The sequence below is a fragment of the Scheffersomyces spartinae genome (genome assembly GCF_019049425.1).
Source record: "Scheffersomyces spartinae strain ARV_011 chromosome Unknown scaffold_24, whole genome shotgun sequence".
NCBI classification, from domain to species: Eukaryota; Fungi; Ascomycota; class Pichiomycetes; order Serinales; family Debaryomycetaceae; genus Lizanozyma; species Lizanozyma spartinae.
Window position 1 is genome coordinate 1 of NW_025065071.1, and position 20950 is coordinate 20950.

At 38.7% G+C, this 20950-nt stretch overlaps 9 protein-coding genes across 9 annotated transcripts; 4 read left to right on the forward strand and 5 right to left on the reverse strand.

Annotated features, from left to right (window-relative positions):
* Nucleotides 1–130: 130 nt before the first annotated feature.
* On the reverse strand, nucleotides 131–1229 carry POT1_1 (3-ketoacyl-CoA thiolase with broad chain length specificity; the record flags this gene model as incomplete). The annotated part of the gene is made up of 1 exon (XM_043193563.1): nucleotides 131–1229. A coding segment is annotated over one exon (1099 nt), but the record flags the coding sequence as incomplete, so codon positions are not given.
* A 379-nt stretch (nucleotides 1230–1608) lies between these two features.
* On the reverse strand, nucleotides 1609–2862 carry POT1_2 (thiolase family protein; the record flags this gene model as incomplete). Its single annotated transcript, XM_043193564.1, has 1 exon — nucleotides 1609–2862. One exon carries the CDS (start codon nucleotides 2860–2862, stop codon nucleotides 1609–1611), a length of 1254 nt encoding a protein of 417 aa, XP_043047233.1.
* A 684-nt stretch (nucleotides 2863–3546) lies between these two features.
* KQ657_002818 (uncharacterized protein) lies at nucleotides 3547–4026 on the reverse strand (the record flags this gene model as incomplete). Its single annotated transcript, XM_043193565.1, has 1 exon — nucleotides 3547–4026. One exon carries the CDS (start codon nucleotides 4024–4026, stop codon nucleotides 3547–3549), a length of 480 nt encoding a protein of 159 aa, XP_043047234.1.
* Nucleotides 4027–4551: 525 nt separating this feature from the next.
* Nucleotides 4552–5346, forward strand: PUS5 (pseudouridine synthase; the record flags this gene model as incomplete). The annotated part of the gene is made up of 1 exon (XM_043193566.1): nucleotides 4552–5346. One exon carries the CDS (start codon nucleotides 4552–4554, stop codon nucleotides 5344–5346), a length of 795 nt encoding a protein of 264 aa, XP_043047235.1.
* A 628-nt stretch (nucleotides 5347–5974) lies between these two features.
* KQ657_002820 (uncharacterized protein) lies at nucleotides 5975–7963 on the forward strand (the record flags this gene model as incomplete). Its single annotated transcript, XM_043193567.1, has 1 exon — nucleotides 5975–7963. The coding sequence occupies one exon, from the start codon at nucleotides 5975–5977 to the stop codon at nucleotides 7961–7963; it is 1989 nt and encodes a 662-aa protein (XP_043047236.1).
* Nucleotides 7964–8124: 161 nt separating this feature from the next.
* KQ657_002821 (uncharacterized protein) lies at nucleotides 8125–9996 on the reverse strand (the record flags this gene model as incomplete). Its single annotated transcript, XM_043193568.1, has 1 exon — nucleotides 8125–9996. The coding sequence occupies one exon, from the start codon at nucleotides 9994–9996 to the stop codon at nucleotides 8125–8127; it is 1872 nt and encodes a 623-aa protein (XP_043047237.1).
* An 864-nt stretch (nucleotides 9997–10860) lies between these two features.
* KQ657_002822 (uncharacterized protein) lies at nucleotides 10861–12207 on the reverse strand (the record flags this gene model as incomplete). Its single annotated transcript, XM_043193569.1, has 1 exon — nucleotides 10861–12207. The coding sequence occupies one exon, from the start codon at nucleotides 12205–12207 to the stop codon at nucleotides 10861–10863; it is 1347 nt and encodes a 448-aa protein (XP_043047238.1).
* Nucleotides 12208–14729: 2522 nt separating this feature from the next.
* On the forward strand, nucleotides 14730–16520 carry GAP4_1 (amino acid permease; the record flags this gene model as incomplete). Its single annotated transcript, XM_043193570.1, has 1 exon — nucleotides 14730–16520. One exon carries the CDS (start codon nucleotides 14730–14732, stop codon nucleotides 16518–16520), a length of 1791 nt encoding a protein of 596 aa, XP_043047239.1.
* Nucleotides 16521–17986: 1466 nt separating this feature from the next.
* KQ657_002824 (uncharacterized protein) lies at nucleotides 17987–19804 on the forward strand (the record flags this gene model as incomplete). Its single annotated transcript, XM_043193571.1, has 1 exon — nucleotides 17987–19804. The coding sequence occupies one exon, from the start codon at nucleotides 17987–17989 to the stop codon at nucleotides 19802–19804; it is 1818 nt and encodes a 605-aa protein (XP_043047240.1).
* Nucleotides 19805–20950: the final 1146 nt, after the last annotated feature.

Below are 20950 nucleotides of genomic sequence, written 5' to 3' on the forward strand. Positions count from 1 at the left end.
TCCTTGACCAACACAGATGCTGCACCCATACCAGTACCAATACACATAGAAGTCACACCAATTTCACCAGGTTGCAATTCTCTCAAGATAGTTGCATATTGTCTGGCACCGGTACATCCCAATGGGTGACCCAAGGCAATAGCACCACCGTTAGGGTTCAACTTAGCATCAGGAATGTTACATTGTTTCTGTGAGTAAATACATTGAGTTGCAAAGGCCTCATTGACTTCAAAGACTGCAACATCATCTATGGTTATTCCACATTTTTGTAAGACTCGTGGAATAGCATAAGCAGGTCCAACACCCATTATTTCTGGTGGGACACCGACTGAAGAGCACAAGACAAACTTACCTTGGATTGGATAACCTTTTGATTCTGCTAACGATCTTCTCATCAAGAGAACAGCGGCTGCACCATCAGAAACTTGAGATGCATTGCCAGCATGGGTTATACCATCAGCTCTGAATGAAGGCTTCAACTTTCCTAAGGATTCAGCAGTAACACCCTTTCTTGGACCCTCATCTGTGTCAACCACGACTCTTTTGGAGGGACCACCTTTGGTTTCGGTGATAGAGACTTCAATAGGTAAAATTTCATCTTTAAATTTACCAGATGCTACAGCTTCAGCAGCCTTTGCATATGACTTTGCAGAGAAAGCATCACATTCAGCTCTTGAGATTTGATACTTTTGCGCAACGTTTTCACTAGTAATACCCATTGGAATCAAACACTTCTTAGCTTCTTCATCCTTCTCCAAAGCGGGAGAAAGCTTACCTAATGGTCCGGCAACCCAATTGGTCGACATAGATTCGACACCAGCAGCCAACCCACAATCAATTTCACCACACTTGATCTTGTTGGCAATATCACCAATAGCCATCAAACCAGAAGAGCATTGTCTGTTAATGGCCACGAAAGCAGCTGTATCAGGAATACCAGAAGCCAAGGAAGCGGCTCTATGTTCGGTAGCACCAGCAGCAGGGTTTAAAACATTACCTACAGTGACATCTTCAATCAAACTCGCATCAACACCAGTCTTCTTCAATAATTCCTTGAATAATTGGCTTAAAAGATAATCAGATCCAGTTTCTTTAAAACTTCCCTTCCGGGCTTTACCAATAGCAGTTCTATAAGCACCGACAATAACGACATCATCAGGGTTCTTTTGTCTGATGGCATCAGCCTTAGAAGCTGAAAGTTGGCCCAGTAATTGGTTTAATCTCTCCATAGTATTAATGATTAGTAGTGGTAGTGGCAATTACAAAGTTGTAACGATGATAAGAAGTTTCTATGAAATTTTTCTAATTACTAAGTGATTTGTTACACCTTAAATATGGTTATGCGTCTGAAGGAGTGGAGAAATTCTGGGGTAAATTGTTTCCTCGGGCCGACTGTACTTGGTAGCGCATATAGGAATTCATACCGAGTTAATCTTTACATTTCCATGGATAGAGATCAACACCTAGAATAACAATAGACAAAGGGGCTGTGATACAACAAACCATACTGTAATTGACCATACTGTAATTGACCATACTGTAATACTTCGTTTTATTATGTAAGACACTTTCGTTAAACATATAAATCATGAATACATATTTAGGTATTTACTCCTTGACCAACACAGATGCTGCACCCATACCAGTACCAATACACATAGAAGTCACACCAATTTCACCAGGTTGCAATTCTCTCAAGATAGTTGCATATTGTCTGGCACCGGTACATCCCAATGGGTGACCCAAGGCAATAGCACCACCTTTAGGGTTCAACTTAGCATCAGGAATGTTACATTGCTTTTGAGAGAACAAGCATTGACCAGCAAAGGCTTCATTGATTTCAAAGACCGAAACATCATCTACAGTCAAACCTGACTTTTGCAAAACCTTTGGAATAGCATAAGCAGGTCCAACACCCATGATTTCTGGTGGGACACCGACGGAACAGCACAACACAAACTTACCTTGAATTGGGTATCCCTTAGATTCGGCCAATGATCTTCTCATCAAAAGAACACAAGCAGCACCATCAGAAACTTGAGATGCGTTACCAGCATGGGTAACACCAGTTGGCTTAAAGGCAGGCTTCAACTTAGCCAACTTAGCAGCAGTAACACCTTGTCTTGGACCTTCATCGGTGTCAACAACAACCTTCTTGTAGACAACCTTATCCTCTCCATCGTCGTCTTCTTCTTCTTCAGCAATGGTGACTTCAATAGGTAAAATTTCATCCTTGAACTTACCAGAAGCAACAGCTTCACTGGCCTTAGCATATGAGTTAGCCGCAAATTCATCTTGTACTTCTCTTGAAATGTTATACTTTTCGGCAACGTTTTCGTTGGTGATACCCATAGGAATCAAACACTTCTTGGCCCCTTCGTTTTCTTCCACGTGAGGATCAAGCTTTGGAATGGCTTGTGGACCATAGTTCAAAGACATAGATTCAACACCAGCAGCCAACCCGCAATCAATTTCACCACACTTGATCTTGTTGGCGATGTCACTGATGGCCATCAAACCAGAAGAGCATTGTCTGTTGAGAGCGACAAAGGCGGCTGTATCAGGAATACCAGAAGCCAAGGAAGCGGCTCTGTGTTCTGTGGCACCAGCAGCTCTGTTCAAAACGTTACCAACAGCAACATCTTCAATCAAACTCGCATCAACACCAGTCTTCTTTAAAAAGGCAGAAAACAATTGGGTTAAGAGATAGTCAGATCCAGTATCTTTAAAGCTACCTCTACCACCCTTTCCAATAGCGGTTCTGTAAGCACCGACAATAACGACATCATCAGGGTTCTTTTGTCTGATGGCATCAGCCTTGTTGGCGGAAAGTTGGCCCAGTAATTGGTTCAATCTGTTCATTTTGATTATGGCTATGTGATATTATAAGCTATTGTGAGTCAAGTTAAGTCAATTGAAAAATGGTGTAAGTGGGAGATTAGAAGGATATTTATAGTTTCCCTGTGAAATTTGCACAAGATAACCTCAAAGGGTATTCCTCATAAGGCAATGATTCCATCACCGCTGGTTAAGTGAGGAAGGTAGTGCATGTGGGTGAGTCTTTGTATGGGGTAGATCATTGACATTTGTTTGTTCCAACGGTTGACTCCAACCAATTCACATGACCCCGCGCAACACAGAATACTATACACTATGCTACGTATACTACGTACTGTAAATCTGCTACGATATGTTCCATAGTGTACTTGCTATTATATCTATACCGCATTACACTACTACATTGGACGCTGTTCCACATTATACACTCCACTGGGTACTTGTACCTTATTCCATATCCTTTACGTATATTCTGTACTGTGTTCTATACTGGTAAATATTTAGCACGGTTACAAACCAAGTACTTACTCTTTTGCATCATCTGCAGTCTTTTGGGTCCATTAGTCAGTCACCGTTACTTTGGCCGAGGATCAAATTGTACCTGATGTCGCGGTAGCACCGACCAAAAACCAGCCACTATATTTAATGGAATTCCCCGCCCCACTTTTTACACCGTGGAGCTTTTAGTCGACACAAATCATGGTATAATTATTCATTGGTTTCAAACAGGAAAATACCAATGAACGGTCCAATATTATCGGGATTACCATGGGGACATTTAGCTCTCAATATTAAAGATGGCAATTCATCATTAGCATCGTGACTCCCACTAGCAGAACCAGGTGTGTCTGGACCGTTTGGTTCGACTTCTTGGTTATTATGCTGCTGCTGCTGCTGCTGCTGTAGAGATTTTTCATCTTCATTCTCTGTGAATATTCTTGTAAAGTCTATACGAAGATAACCTTCATCGTCAACCACAACATACAACTTGAACTTTTTATCGATTAAATCATTACTATCGTTGTAATACAAGAGCCCGCTTGTATTGCCTGTAATAAGTCCCATGGTTGATCCAATCCCCATTATATTACTCCCATTAATCTTGACATACAATCCGCTCAATCCAAACGGTGAGCAATGTATTTCCAAATCACATTCATTAGCATATTGGAAAGTTAAATCAGACATAATGTTCAAAGTAAAATGTGGTAGATTTTTGTTGTCTTCGTATATCTGTTCTCTTTAGTCGATCGCAAGTGCTCGATGTTCAATGTCCGACAACGTCAATGTCGATATCGATTATCACCAAACGTAGTCTTCCTCGTCTTTATGCGGTAACTATATAAGTGATTGCTTATTGCTGTTATGAGGCGTTCGTCTTAACTCGACGACACTGTGTATATGCGGCTATAACCTTGCAAGCAAAAGGCTTTTGCTTGGTTGGTTGGCATTTTTTTTCCTTCCAATAGAAGATCTGACTACACATGCAGTCCATTGAAATTAGTACTAATACGGCTCCTATTATTATTGCTACAGCTACTATTACTACAACTACTACTGGTATCACAGCTGTTACTACTGCTTTAATCATTACTGTATGTAAATATGAGCAAGTTCCCCCAAATCTCAGTAGTCAAATCTACACCGCAGTATCTCATCGTGAATAAACCACTGGGTATTGTTTGCGATGGGTACCGTAATCATGGTTGTCTCATGCCACAACTCACTAAACTCTTCCCTGGGTTTCACAATAAGCTTAAAATACTCAATAGACTAGATAAATACGTTAGTGGGGGTATTGTTGTGGGAAGAGAGGCCGAATTTGGTCGGATGGTTCAACAGAGCTACCTCGATGAGACTCAAAAGAATATGATCACCAAACGATATCTTGGGATTATAGGAATACCGGATACCATTGTAGACATTGAAAAATGGATAAAAAGTCTTGAAAATGAATCCTTCAAACTCGATAAGAATTTCAGGGGCACTATAACCAAAGATTTAGAAATCTTAAATCGAGATTACGACGAATCTTCCCCTACCACAAGATTCATCAAGAAAGTAGATGCTACCACAAACATAAAGATACTTCTTCAGTTAAAGAAAAGAGCTTCATCAACACTTGCATCTAAATATCCACAACTTTATAAAGATAAAACCTTAGTACCAATGATTTTAGAAACAGTCACTGGTCGTAAGAACCAACTACGTGATCATGTCCTACAAACATTTGGTATCTCATTGCTAAATGATGATAACTTTGCTCAATTTAAGTTATATTCAGCTGGTCCAAAACATCATGGCGAGAAAATTAAAACTCTGATAAATAGTACAATCTTCAAATCAAACCAAATAGGCCTTCATGCTGGTTATGTTAAAGTTTCAACCAACAAAGGCTTAATTATGCCCTTAAGTGAAGCAGATCAAGAACTTTGGAGTCCATTCCTCGACAGAAATGGAGATTTTGGTTCACTATTAACACGAGATCTCAAAAACCGTATCAAATAATTATATATATATATATACCGGTATACCTTTACGTATTACTATTTATTTATGTATAGACTTCTGCGTATATGTATATCTCTTATCGGACTCGCTACCAAAGATCTATGCACACAGTCACAAGACTATCCCCGCGATAAGCATCAGATGGAGGGGCAACAAAAAGAAAGGTTCAAGCAATACAAAAAGACCGTTTCATTCATTTTCTATGACTACAAGTGAGGGGACCCAGTAAGGCATAGAACTGGTAGTGACGGCTGGTAAGATTCCTTCCTTATTATGGAACTACCATAAAATTGCTGTACGTTGCATATTTCAGAACGTAGTATATTTCAGTACGTATGTAGTAAATCGCAGTCCGTACGTGCTCTTAGTGTGATCCATACTCACTATAAACTTATACATATATATGTAATACAATACCATACATATATATATATATATGTCTACGTTTTTTTGGGGAACGTCGTACAATATAGTGTTACATATTCGCCTTATTCAGATAGTCACCTTTATCTATTGTATTGTGTCCCCTTAGTGCCCTTTTGTTTGTACACTATTTCCTTATTCGCATATCAGATTTACTGTGTGATCCCTAGAGCTTATTTACTTTCTTTAGTCAGTTAACGATATGAGTCCGATTCCCAATTCACGTAAACGCTCATTGCGTAGGAACGTCTTGCTTAATAGTCATCTGTCAATCTATCACGCCCTTACAAACCCTGAATTGGATACCGCCCCCCACGATCCCGTGCTAGGGGGCAACGACCATGACCCTGAAATATCGCGTTTGGCTGTTCCAAACCCCTTAGTTACCACCACTGAACAACAGCCAGATTCTGTTGTTGATGATGGTGTTGAATTAAATACAACCATGTTGCTGCTGCCGCTGATTGGGAAACATATCGCGCCAGCGGTCTCACCGTCCTCGTCTCCAGTTTCATTCCCTATATCTTTAGATGTTACACCGCCACCAGGTAATTCTCCAGTTATACCTCCCGAGTATTCTCTTATAAATGAAGGTCTGTGGCAGGCAATTGAAGAATCAATCAAGTTGAAAAAAGTCTCTTCCTCTATCCTTTCATCCACTACTGCTTCAGATAAAGATGTTTCTCGTCTTCAAATGCTGCAACAAGTACAACGACTGCCTCTGTATCGCCATGGTGATGATTATTCTGTTAATCCTTTATTTGCCTCGTCCATGGTAATGGTAGAGCTGAATCTTCAAAACGTATTAGGGGGTACTGCTGCTTCGGGGGTTTCGATTCGTCTCCCTACGAGTGGTATTCCGGAACAAGGGGGGGACTCAGGGCAGTCACCACCACTCAATTCTCCTCTGACTCCTCATGTCATGGTCTTTGAAACAGATGAAGAAGATGGTAATGATGGTGAAGATCTTGATGTTGAACTAGTTAATCATGGAGATTGTGGAGCCTCAACAACTACAACATTCATTATGCCTAAGATGCTGTTATCTACCAATAACAGTAGCAACGAATCTTCTAATGTAAATGCATCGAAAGGTGTATCTAATGGAAGGTTCAATGTTGTGTTGGTTTCACTGGCATATCTTGAAGAAACTGCTCAATTATTAAAAAGCTTAGGCGTCTTAAAAAAGGCCAATTCAAAGCTAAATATTTATCATATTAACTTGATGAGTTGGAAACATGATGATTCACTTGTTAGAAAGGCAAATATGGTGATCTTGGTTAATGATGGATCTCCTGGGTTTGTATACTTTCTTTCACAGGTGTTTTCACCCATTCACAATAACAATATACTTCCCAAATTGACCATCATCAATATGATGACTACCAATTATTTTGTTAACTTGTTGGATTTGATTCAGTTCTGGAAACCGTATCAAATGTGGAAAACCACTTCCTTGAACAGTGACCGTATTTTGGCTTGTCTTGAAGCTTGCATTACAAGAGAACTTTCGGCCAATGCAACAGATGATGCTGCTGACGATGATTCCATACTGTTTGGAAGTGGCAATTCAAATATTCCAGAAGCTACAAGTGTTAGTATTTGTTCTTCTATGGTGTATTCTCAAGGTCTTCAACTTTCAAAGAGCTCACCACCGTCGTCCAAACCGAACTATAAGCATCTAGAACATCAGATGAAATCAGAAATGATTACTTGCTCTCATTATAGTGATCCTTTACAACTTTCATCCAAAGTTCAATTGGTATGTTCTTTGTTAGGCAAATTGTCAGCTGAATACTCGAATGAAAAATCAATTATCAATGATGATGATAATAATGATGATGATAATAGTCTTTGGATGATTTATTCATTTACTGTGGGAATGGGATTAGGGATAGGGTTGGCCACAAGTGCTGCAACAATTCTTGGGTATCTTCTAAGTGATCCTAAGGGAACAATTACTGAGTCCCCAGTTACTATTGGAACCACTGAAAAACCACCCTCATCAACAAATACAAATCCCATTTTAGATATTCCTGTTCTCCGGGAATTACTTGGGTTCTTTACAAACTCCAATTGGAATTATTGGTTCCAAATGTTTTCTTCCGATTTAAGAGTAGTGAGTTCTTTAGTAATGGAATGTGTTGGGGGCGGAATCATGAAGGTTTGCAACTTGATACTGATGTTTTAGTATGCTTGTTTTTTTATATGATTATATACGGAAAATCCCGTATATTATGGTTAACTGTATCTCTTTATATATATATATATATTAGTGTGTTTTTTTACATAGGGTATTACTACTAATGTGGGCGTTATTACTTACAATAATGAAATTCTTCTTCTACTTCTTCAACTGACCATAAAGCTTACATTGGTATAGAAATCCAACATTGGATTATCACCTTTCCTTGTGGTTGTGGCATCGATATCTGCCCATTGCTCCAAGAACTCTTTATGAGATTCGACTCTGGCAACTTTTCCGACAACCTGCTTATACAAATCCAGAGCCAAGTTGAAATCAGTTGCAAACATGATATCGAAATAGCCCTGGTAGCACATATAAGTGGAAACGTCCACCATGCGGTCTTGAAGGACGGTCTGAACCACAGGGCCATTGTAGTAGCCAGGAATGGCTTTCGGCAAGTAATTGAAATCGCTGGAGATCAATGAATGCTGGGGAAACTTATGCTGTAAGATATGAAAGAACTGTAGCAATCTAGTGGGGATGAATTCCCCCGGAGTTAAGTTATCTTTGAAAGGTAACATGCGATTTACCCATTTTAATTTGGTGGTAGAATGTTCCAAGGGGTGAATAAGATCCTTATTGAAAAAGGGAAAACAAGTTTTCGTCAGGTTCCATTTTGAATTGAAATTATTCAACTTCTTCAAGATGGGGAACGAACCATTTTCTCTTAAATTGAGGAAGGCCAGAGAGTATTGCGATAATTGGGGACTAAAGAATTCATAGAAATCGCCCTTATCATCAATAAGTACTCTCCCTTCATAAGGGACCCCTGTCTCATTATCATAGCGAATCAAATCGTGGGCAAAGTTATCAAACACTTCTAATGCTATGAAGAAACATGGAGAATCCACCACCTGATTCCATGTGAAAATAGATTGATTAATGATCTCCAATTTCGACGTATCTAACCCTTGATTGGTCAATCTGTTTCTTAGGGCCGAGCTTAATTGTTTATGGGCCAATTGACTGGAGATCTCAATGATCTTGTATGTCGTTCTGGAATAAATCTCGGGCTCATTCTGTTTGATATACTTCAAAATGTCGCACATCATAGTACCATTCCCACCACCCATCTCATAGATCACAAGATCATGGTACGGGTAACTCCCATTTAACTTGTAGTTGACTATGATGTATCTGGCTAAGGCTTCACCATAATGGGGTTGGAACAATTCCGTTGGGGTGTGCCATAATTGTAAGGATCTTTTGGACTTGGTATGCGATTGGGCTGCTTCAATGTCTTGTTTGTATACCGATTTAGCCATTGAAGCGTATTTTGAGGCCGTGGTGGTGGTCGACTTGTTCTCGGTGGGTAACATTAAATCATGAATCTGATTCTGATTCTGATCTTGACGAGTCGTATTCTGATACATGTCATATTTTGTATAAGCTTGTTCCCAAGATTCCATAAACTCATCCACATCCTCAATATTATTGTAATTGAAGGGTTTATCGGGGTGGAAGATCTCGACTTCTTTGGAGAAATACCCATAGTGGGGATTATACAATGAATCTTCAATAAAATCAACACTACTCATCTTAACCCGCTTAGGTCTAGATTTCAGTCTGGATAGCTTTGCCGATGTAGTCAAAGGATACTCGTTATACACTTGTTGAGGAGATTTGACATCAAATGGATAATTGGTTGAGTTCTGGTATATAAATTGAATAGGGTTAAAACTAGTGGATGATATGCTATCAGTAGTGCTAATACTACTAGTATTATCAACCTTCTGAAATGGATGTGCTTTTCCAGAGTCTATGTCTTTGTTGTTATCTCCGTCTTTCCGTCTTTTACCAAACCCTCTGGTTCTGTCTTCAGACACCTTGAATGCAAATGTATCCGGTCGAATGGAATATTCGTGATGAACCAGATCATCTTTCTCAATGATACTTTTAGGATTGAGCTTCTTGAAGAGTTGACGTCTGAAGATCCTCAGTCCACTAGCACACACTCGATCTCGAACCCCGTACATCTTTTAGTAAGGAGTAGTAGTCAACTATAAAAGTATGTAGGGCCTGCGAAAATTTTCAGCCAGTGATATTTCTGCTTTATAGTCAACCGACTATGCATTGAGAAATAGATGCATTATACAGTAAGATAGCGATATAAGAGTATGCTACGGTTGGGCGTACCAGTTTAGCGCAATGGTTCGTAATATTGGTATAAGATCGTAGTAAATAGTAATCAGTGCTTGACCCTGGGCACTGCTGCATGATTGGTGATGTTAGATAAGTCGCGTTGTAGTACTTGTTCTTGGGTTGCATCAACTTCTGTCTATCACACCTTCAGCTGCAGCTGCATAACTTCTGTGGTATGGCTTCAACTGCATAACTTTAGCCGTATCGCTCTAGTCTTCGCCGCTTCCCACGTCGTACTAAAACAAGACATCTTCCTTTCCTTCAAACTCGTCAAAGCATTCGATAATAGTCTTTATATTGTCCAACGTGTTGGTCACTGCAGCTCTCAAAACACGATCACTAACTCCGACGAATGAACAAACTAATTTCGTTCCCTTGGCGTTATACTCAGCATGTAATTCGTTGACTTTCAAAATAGGGTCCGGAGATAACAGACTCTGTGCTATTTCCGCTTGCTTCTCCGTCTCAAACGGTATTGTTATGGTCAAACTGCATTCCATATCCGCTTCCAGACAAAGGAGTAATGTATTACTGTTTGAATGTACGTAAGTTACTTAGTTACTCAGTTGTCTCATTAACAATTTCCTGTGGATGGGGCAGCTTTTGTGTCATGCTCAAAAGTAGGATAGCCTCATTACGTTAACGTACTTTTTCTACCTTAAAGCGGTAGTCGTTGTAATTGTATTCTATGGCTACTCCTAATGTTCATTATGCCTGTTATAGGCCATAAATGTACCCAACATTCCCAAATCATACAGAACCTTAAGTGTACCCGCGACTACAAAAGCAAGCCATTGCATTCCCTTACTGGTTAAAAGTCCGACAATTGAAGGTCCTAAAATTTGTGCCATAGTCTTCACGAGATTGACCCATCCAAAAACTGCTGTGCGCTCACTCTCTGGCACAATAGCAGCAAGGAAAACATGTTTAGGAGCCACGTCCATGGATTGCGTTGATGCTCTAATGATCATTATGGCCAAGGTGACATTCAAAGACGAAGGCACAGGAAGAAGACTCAAAAGAACCGACGCTGGCAAATGAGTGAACACCATAGTTGCAACAGCACCAAACCTCTTGGTCAAAGATGTTGATAGCAACGACATTATCCCACTTATAATCCCCGTAGTAAAGAACACAGAACCCAAGAATGAAGATGAGATATCAAACTTCTTCTTAATGTAGTAAGATATCCATGAAAGGGATGCTAAGGAAGACGCAAAAGAATCGATTGCAAACAATATTGAAAGTTTAATCACAAGTGAAAGTGCATGGGCTGTTAAATCAGGGAACCATCCAGCAGTCTTGCTCACTGGTGTTGCAGATTCTTCCTCTTCAGTCTCTCTGAGCAATGGTGCTTCATCTGATGGTTTCGTCTTGTTACTCTTTTTTGGCTCAAGTTTGTTTGTTAAAAACAAAGACATCACAAGAGAAACAAGAGACAATAGAGTGTATGCACAGAACACAACCTTATAACTATCTGTAACACCAAGGTTTCCTCTTTCTTGAGAAACTTGTACTAAAATACCAGCAAGTTGATTACCTATAGCACCACAGAATAATCCCAAGAAAGTATACCAAGTGTAGATGTCTGATCTTTCATGAGGGGCCATCAATGATGCAATAGCACTTTGTTCAATGGATCTAAATGGACCTACCTCACCCCCACTAGGAGTAAGTATACCAACAACACTAACTATTGTCAAGATTATTTTGTTATCTGTGACGATAAAGCATACCCCTGTCAATGTAGCTAACCCACAACTAAGAACCATAACATTTCGTCTACCAGCAATGTCTGCCAATATCGACAAAAGAAAACTTCCAGTAAGATCTCCTACAAACGTGAGTGTCATGAACAACCCAATATATGATTCCAGAAACCTGATCTGCTTCAAGTATAACGCAAGGATCAACAGTGTAGCTCCGAAACTAATTAGCCGTATCATCCGTAGCAAGATAATGATGTATACATCTTTGCCTGCTGCCATTAAGGTGTAAACCCCAAACTCTTCAAGCAAAAACTTGATTCTTTCTCTCAATGTCATTATCAATGTTCAGCCCCTTTCGAGAAATAATGGTTATGATTTAGATTCTTTTTTCCCAAACCAGTAGATGACTACTATGGTGGCCAAAAGACGGTTAGATAGAATTATGCCGCGCATTTGACATATTTTTTGACGTGTGTCGTATTCTTGCGTATGCATTTGACACATATAATGTAGGTGTATAGGGATCAGCAAACTACATTACAATTGGTTAAACGATTTCGAGTCCATTACGATATAGCAAAGATAAATTCGGATACATTTCATTGAATTCGAATGATTTGAAAGTGGAATTTCACTTCCATTTGGACAAGTTGTTAAAATTATTCGTCACTAACAAAATTAATTCTAGACATGATCTGGTAGAGTAATTAGTACTCGGTATATAGAATTTATAGATAAAACTAATTCATTCAAAATAATTTTAATTCATATGGAATTAAAACCGTTCATGACTTGAATGAGTAGTAACAACTATAAAATAATGTTATGGTTTCATTTGAGTGAAACGATTAAAGCTGCAAAACTAGTCTTATTTGAGTCTCGATTTCCTGGGCTTATTCTTCACACAACACTAATGTTGAATCTGTCCTTATTGTTGTTGTAAAAAGTCCCTTGCACCACACTATATTTTAGTTGACCGGTACCCCTTTAGTCCAGGTAACAACTCAACAGTTTCGGATCGTAGGTGTTAGTAGTTGCGCCCTAAAGAACATCTTTTAAAACTCTAGTGGGAGTATTTTAAGTAGGCCAATTGTAACTACTTCTCTCTTGAACCAATATAGAAAACTGCTACGGGGTTCATTTTGACATATGCGTAGATATTGTAATATTATACTGAAGCCTACAAGGTGCACATATTTATCACTAGATCGGCGTTTCACTAACTTCACAATGGGTGCAAAAAGTTTACAGTATACCGGGGAACTTGTAACCATAATTATCAAGAGTTGCTCCTTGTAATTCAAAAATAAGTGGTGTGATACCCTAATGTGATCTTTGAATATAACATATGAATATCCAATTTTGAGTTAAAAGAACATGAGACAAAACGAAATTGTATGAGGTCCATAAATATTGTGTCGATTCACTAACCCAGTTTTAAAGCGGGGTATTGCCTTACCTCTTGACAACCATTTGAAAGTTGCACAACCTACAGGTACGGCTTAGATCTCAAAGAATAGTGGACTCTATCGCAAGCTTTGTTGTTCTCACACAAGAGATCATTGTGGTTATTGTCAAGCAAGTAACCAAAGAGATTTCATACCATTGTGTAGGTAGTCTCCTTTTATTCACTGGTATATTAACTAAAGCGACACACTTTGGGCAACTAGTCACTTTAATTCCTTGATAATTTGGCTTTCGTGTGCATTAAATAGTGCTCGCTTGTATTTACATAAGCACGGCTAGAGTCTCTTGGTATATTTTGACTTCGTTATACTCTGCAAGTTATTAGAGTGGAATTAAGCTTCTTTCCGAAATCTTTTCATGTTAATGTTTTGACATTTCCTGTTACTCGTTAAGTGCTTTGTTACACCATACGAGAAAGCTAAACTGGGCTAGGCTTTAGACCAAAGTTTACTGCAGTACAGGGCGGTTTCGTGGATGCTCAAGATCCCTGCCTTGATGTTACAAATTTCGCTAACGCCCTAATTCCATATAGTACTTTAAACATAAAATAGTTCAAGCTATCTGTATATTGCGGTGTGCCCATACATATAAGATCGAACCATCAATAAAGCAAGCTAAAGCTTTTCGCATTCATGAGTTAAATTAATTGGCAATATTTTCACGATTATAACTTTTAATACTCCGTACAAAGTGAAAATTGAACCTCATCTTTTTTTCAACCTATTCGAGAATATAGAGAACATTCCAATTCTTTACCAGGGTATATTTACCAAAATTATAAAACATAGTTTGTACCTTTGGGTGTTTCTGAATATGTCGGTGTCATTCCCCGTTAAGACACCGACAACACAGACTAATCCCTAATCGGGACACTACGTCTAAAGCTTTAATACTACATGCGCGCTGTACCTTGTGTCCTTGGCATATATTCATTCCATATCCATGTCCAATAATGCCTTTAAAATTCTTTCATTTAACAACACACTTTAATCCTTAGTGTGTTGTTCTCATATGCATGTACCTGTTAACATCATAGACACAAGTATGTACACAAGTAGCCTCAATAAGCAAAAAAGCATCGTAAACCACAGTTTATGAGGCTCTTTTTGTGATAACAAAACGTTCGGCAAGGCAGGTCGAGGGCTTTAATTACATTGTTTTCTCGTATTAGCATAATGCAAGAATTTGAACAATACTTTCCATAATTAATCAAATCTCATATAAAAAAGTAATATTTCATCTAACTTAGGTTAATAACATATTTGGTCCACTCATATATATATAATAGGTAGGACGCCTACAGAAATTTCAATTTCTCTATACGGCTAGCATTATCATTATATTGTTACGCAAGTTTTGAGAACTGCTACTCTTTCCATATTACGTTTAAGATGAAAAATGATAAGGAAAGCAGCGGCAGCGGGCACATCCCCGATAACACCTTAAATGTACAAAGAACATCATCAGATTCCTATGCTAATTCACAAGGTTCATACCAAAGTTCATATGAAGAAAGTTATATGCCCAAGAGTCGTGTTAGAAGATTTGTGGATCTGTTCAAGCCATTTGACTACGATGACATCCCCTTTGACACTTCGCAATTGAATCCCATTGAAAGATCTATTATGGCATCTTCAGCCCATCCATTGGCCAGAAAGTTAAAATCGAGACACTTGCAAATGATTGCCATTGGTGGTGCCATCGGGACTGGGTTGTTTGTTGGTTCCGGTTACGCGTTGGCCCTTGGTGGCCCAGGTTCATTGGTTATAGGGTACTTTTTGGTTGGTTATGGGATCTTCACCATGGTAATGGCTTTAGGTGAATTGTCTGTTCAATTCCCTGTATCTGGTTCATTTAACTCTCATTTCTCTCGTTTCTTTGACCCTTCATTGGGTTTTGCTCTTGGTTTAATGTATGCCTTTTCATGGTTGATCTCCTTTCCTTCAGAACTTATTGCATGTGCGTTGACGGTACAATATTGGACAACAACTATAAATCCAAGTGTCTGGGTGGCTATAGTTTTGTTAATGATTGTTGTGATTAACCTTTTTGGAGTTAAGGGTTATGGTGAAGTGGAATTTGTCCTAAGTATCATCAAGGTTTTAGCAGTGGTGGGTTTCATCATTGTTGGTATTTGTATCACTTGTGGTGTTGGTGATCAAGGTTTTATTGGAGGTAAATATTGGCATAACCCAGGAAGTTTCAACCATGGTTTGAAAGGTGTTTGTTCAGTATTCATCCTGGCAGCCTTCTCATTTGGTGGTTGTGAATTGGTAGCCTTAGCAGCTGCTGAAACTGAAAACCCACGTATCTCCTTGCCTAGAGCCACTAAACAAGTGTTTTGGAGAATTTTTGTCTTCTATGTCCTTACGGCTATTGTTGTTGGTTGTTTAGTTCCTTACACTGATGAGAGATTACTTAATAATCTGGGTGTTACTGCCTCCCCATTTGTTCTTGCTATTGAAGCTGGTGGTATCAAAGTCTTACCTCACATTATGAATGCCGTCATTATTGTAGCTGTGGTTTCTATTGGGAATGCGTCTGTCTATGGTTGTTCTAGAACACTTGCCTCTTTGGCCGTTCAAGGTTTAATTCCTTCGCATTTTGGCTACATTGATCGTATGGGAAGACCTTTGGTTGCAGTTGGGTTTACATGTCTTATCGGATGTCTTGGATTCCTTGCCTCTTATGAGAAACAAGATGAAGTATTCATCTGGTTCTTTTCCATTTGTTCGTTATCTTCATTCTTCATTTGGATCTTCATTTGTGCTACACATATAAGATGGAGAATGGCTTTAAGATGTCAAGGAAGATCTTTAGATGAAGTGATCTTTGCTTCTCCCTTGGGTATTTGGGGTTCAATCTCTGGTATCGTTATGTTTATCCTCATTGTTGTCAGTCTTATATGGGTATCCATTTGGCCCCTTAGCAATGGCGGTAAAGCCAGTGTTACTACGTTCTGGCAAAACTGTATGTCACTTCCCATCTTGATTCTCCTTTGGGCCGGCCATAAAACTTTGAGAGGCTCTTGGAGTTACTTATGGATTAGACTTGAATTTGTTGATCTTGATACGGGACGTAGAGAAATCGATGTTGAAAAGTTGAAGCAAGAAATTGCTGATGAAAGACAAGGAAGAAAAGAAATGCCTATTTGGAGGAGACTCTATAGGTTTTGGTGTTAGTAGAGCATCTTTGTACATTTAACTAATTTCAGATAGTAACGATATTTACATCTACAGTGTAATAATTTGGTGATATTGCGGTAGTACTACTCAGTGCAATTCTCCTAAGTTAGTGTGAATAACAATACGGAAGGGGGGATTTAGATCTCGTCGTGCGTAGTAGGATTTCCAATTGGATCTTTACTTGAAAAAGAATCTTACGGAACCTCATTTGCTTCACATGCTAACCAACGATGATGATAACTGTGGTGTGTAGTGCGAAATCGGTATAAGTTTTTAGTAATAAGTCCTCTGCATCTTCCGTATAGATTTCAACTCAAACACTAATAACACCAACCCCTTTCTTTCTATATACGTAACCCTTGTATTTGGAAACTCTTCCCGCGTTACGTTTGACATACATACTTTATTTATCCGAAATGATTTAAGGGGTTCATGTTTCAAGGAATGTACCTTTCAAAGGGGTTGGAACATATCTTCTAACATCTCTACCGTGTATTGTTGTGCGAGGTTCGAGTGTATGACGACATACAGACATACCTCACAAAAGCTAAAGAAAAGAAAAGAAACGGTTGACGATAGGCCTCTACAATCGTCTGCTGCATATGAATAATAACGTAATCGCACCAGTTTAGTACGGTTTCTCCCGAACAATAATAATGATAATCGTGTGAAGATCTGTTTCGGTTTTGTTGTCTGTATGACTCAACAGAAAATCACCCAACTCAATGTGACACCGAGAAACTGCTCACTTAATGGAGCTGGATGTATTTCGCTTGAAGGTCACGAAAGAATGCTTTAAAAACTGTTTACTCCACTTTAATTGTAATGAGTAAGGCTTTTAAAGTATTGTGATATGTTGGTATTATTGTTGGTTGTGATTCTATTCCCCTATATGTTAATTAAGTAAACTTCAAGGTCGTGTAAAACTACTAAAAGGCTCGGCTGTATTTGTTAACTCGTTCCAGACTTTCTCCTCTTTACTTCGTTCCTCCTCCTTAATTCCTTCATTACAACCCCTAAACGCCTTTGTGGCTGCTATTGTGGCTATACGGGTCGTGTGAACATCGGGTGGATAAGTGGTCAAGTCGTGGGTGTACATTTAGATCTGTTGAGTCCCAATTGTGGAGTGAGCATACGGCATATTGCAACTTCCGAAATGGAGGATACTTTATACAATTAGGGAAGAATAGATGAATGCCTATATATTTATATATATCTGTCTATATCTTGATGTTGGGATCTAATTTTGATTTTGAGGTTTCTTATATAGATCAATCTTTGACAGCTTTTTATTATCATTTTGTATAAACCTCACCAAATTAGGGTAAACTTCTATTGCACCATCTTAGTGTTGAATTTTCAGTCACTTGTACATATATACATACCTTTTTATTATTAACATTACATTACTTATTAGATTTCTTTCATGCTAGACGTTTAAACACTATTTTCTTATCGTTGTCATGTCTACTTACGTCCAATATGAAGCCGATGGAACGCTCCTTATCAATAGATATAAATTCCTCACAACCATCCAAGAAGGTTCCTTTGGAAAGGTTTCATTGGCTTTAGATCTTGAAGCCCCATCATATTCATCAGCTTCGAAGGCCAATAACGATGAAGCAAAAGTGGCTATTAAGGCTATGTATAAGAATTCCAATGGTGCTATTGCTCGTCATGAAATTGCAATCCTTAAGCGTTTAGGCAATCACAAGAATGTCTGTCGTCTTTTAAATCATTTTGAAACTGATGAGTTCATTTGTTTGGTCCTTGAATACTGTGGCAATGGTGATCTCTACGATTTAATCCATCAATCTCCTTCTCTGGTCGACCTACTAAGTCTTGCACGTGACTTGAAAAGCGCTTTAGATTACATCCATTCAAAAGGGGTTTATCATAGGGATGTTAAACCTGAAAACATCTTGTTTGATAATGAAGGCACACTCAAGCTTTGTGATTGGGGACTTGCCACCAAAGTCAGATATAGTAAAGATTGGGATGTTGGGACTGAAAGATACATGGCTCCGGAATGTCGTCGTAGGGGTCAACAGACTAGTGCCAAAGAAGGGGGGTCCCTCTCGTTACGTGATGATTGCGAAGATAAAGATCTTCCTAATCATTATGATTGCAAATACGTTGACTATTGGTCCATGGGTATCACCCTTTTAGCTACCTTCTTTGGGTATTGTCCATTTAAACCAACTTCAAACTCCAAATCGTTACAACTGGACAATAATTACAAACAGTATGTTCATTTCCAAAATTATGAGGTTCTTTATGATATTTATCCCAATATGAATGTTACCTGCTTTGAAACGTTTATCTGTCTTTTGGATGTCCACCCTGAAAAACGACAACTTGATTCGTTTATCTCTATGTTGAGTGATGGATCCAAGTTTGGATTGACGGTTGACGAAGAGTTTGAATTGGAACACGGATATCCGTTGGCTACTGCGATGGGCTTTGCTGCCAGTAGCAGCAACATTAATGGTGATACTGGGGCCATAGGTTCTTCCGCTACTTTTTGTGACGATGCCACATTGTCAGGTCCCATTGGTGTTCTGGTCCATGAAGACTCGTTGGTTCAAGACGTATTCAACATGGACCACGATGATTTGATTGAAAGCAAGAATGTTCGTGAAGTATCAAGTAGTACCGCTTCAATTAACAGTAGAATAGCCAGTGGTAGTGGGGGTAACATTCATGTCAATGGTAGCTCAGCTTCAAAATTGGCAAAGCTGGTACCTGGTACTACTCAACTGTTGAATTCTTGGAATTCATGGGCTGTAACGTCTTTAATGGGGTCAAGTGTCTTTTCAAAGAGTTGGTGTGATTATGATGATGATGATGATTGTGAGAGCGAGATTGCTTTACTTCAAGACTTTGAATTTGTTAAGTCAGATTCTCTGTTTGTTCTGGAAGTTCAATCTAAATCAAGCACCAAGTTATCGTCATTCAAATCTGTTTCTAAACTACCATCCATCTTGAATAAGGATACTTACAAAGCTGACACAAGCACCCTGACCACCATAACAAGTATCACCGGCACTACCACCACTACAGATGGTGTACCATTTGAAATCGTTGGTGATGAGATCCTTGATGACAATAACATTTATGCCCGTCTAAATCTGTTATCATTGTCGGACTCGAAGGTTATGATCACATCAGCCAAAGAATCAAGAAAAGAATTACGCACCATTATTGAAACTGAAGTTTATAATGATTCCCATTCCATCGGATCACCACCGGATACAAAAAGATTGGTTCCATGGTTATAGGGCCTTACAGCTTTTACGATTATTATTATTATCATTATTATCATTTATCTTTTTATTATTATTGTCATTTAGGCCCAGTGTGGGGATTAACGTTTTGGTGCACACTTTTGGAGTGTCTTATTTTTATATTATTATGGTGAAGTCTTTGTTTTACGTTGTTTATGACTAGGGGTTTATAGTAAGGTTTATAGGTGAACAAGATTGGTTGCATATTTTTGATAATATGTTGTAGAATTGAATGAAAAGTGACTCGCTCATGTGAAGTTTGGACCCGTGGCTGCAAACTATTTACCTACAGGTTATTGATGGAATATAATAATGGTAATCTACCATCAGTATCACCTGTTTAATATATTGGTACGTATTTTGCTGGTTGTTGTTGTGTGGCTGGAATCTGTGGGCTTTGTTCTCAGCGTAACAGACAACTCACCAGTATATGTATATACGCACGACATTACGGAACATGATAAAGATAGCCCAAAAATAAATCAAAGCATATCTCGTTTGCCGTTCTAGGAACAATGTGCTCTTGATAAAGGACATTAAATTTAAGTAGTATGTTCCTTTATGTTTGATAATATCGTTTCTCCTGCTTCAGGCCCTAGTTATATTTCAGGGCCGGTAAGACCAACTTTCTCGCCGATATTCCCAATTGGGACTTTGTATCATATATGACAGCTTAACTTCCTCCATTAGAGCATACACTCTAATACATACAGTATAGAAAGAAAATAGAATCTAAACGGCGTATGAGAGTCGTACCGTAATTCTATTAACTAATAAATAGTAGCATTGTAAAATACATTAAACCCATCCTACTTATTATCTCAATTGTACTAAATTCTCAATGGTGGATTTCTACTACTATTTCTCAATTATGTGACTATTCTTAATTTAGTCACATCTTCTGTTCCTACCAATATAATATGGGTTAAGGCTACGGTATCACTACTATAGTAACCTCTAAACCTTCCCCCCACTCAAAATTATTCCCGTAAGTCCGTAATTACTTGACTCACAAATCACAAAATCATCTCGGTCCTATTACCGGCCCGGATATAATCTACTAACAAAGAAAAGTCGTGCTCCAACCATTCTGAAAATTTTTCGTTCACTATACTCCAACACATGGCCGAAGTGTATTTA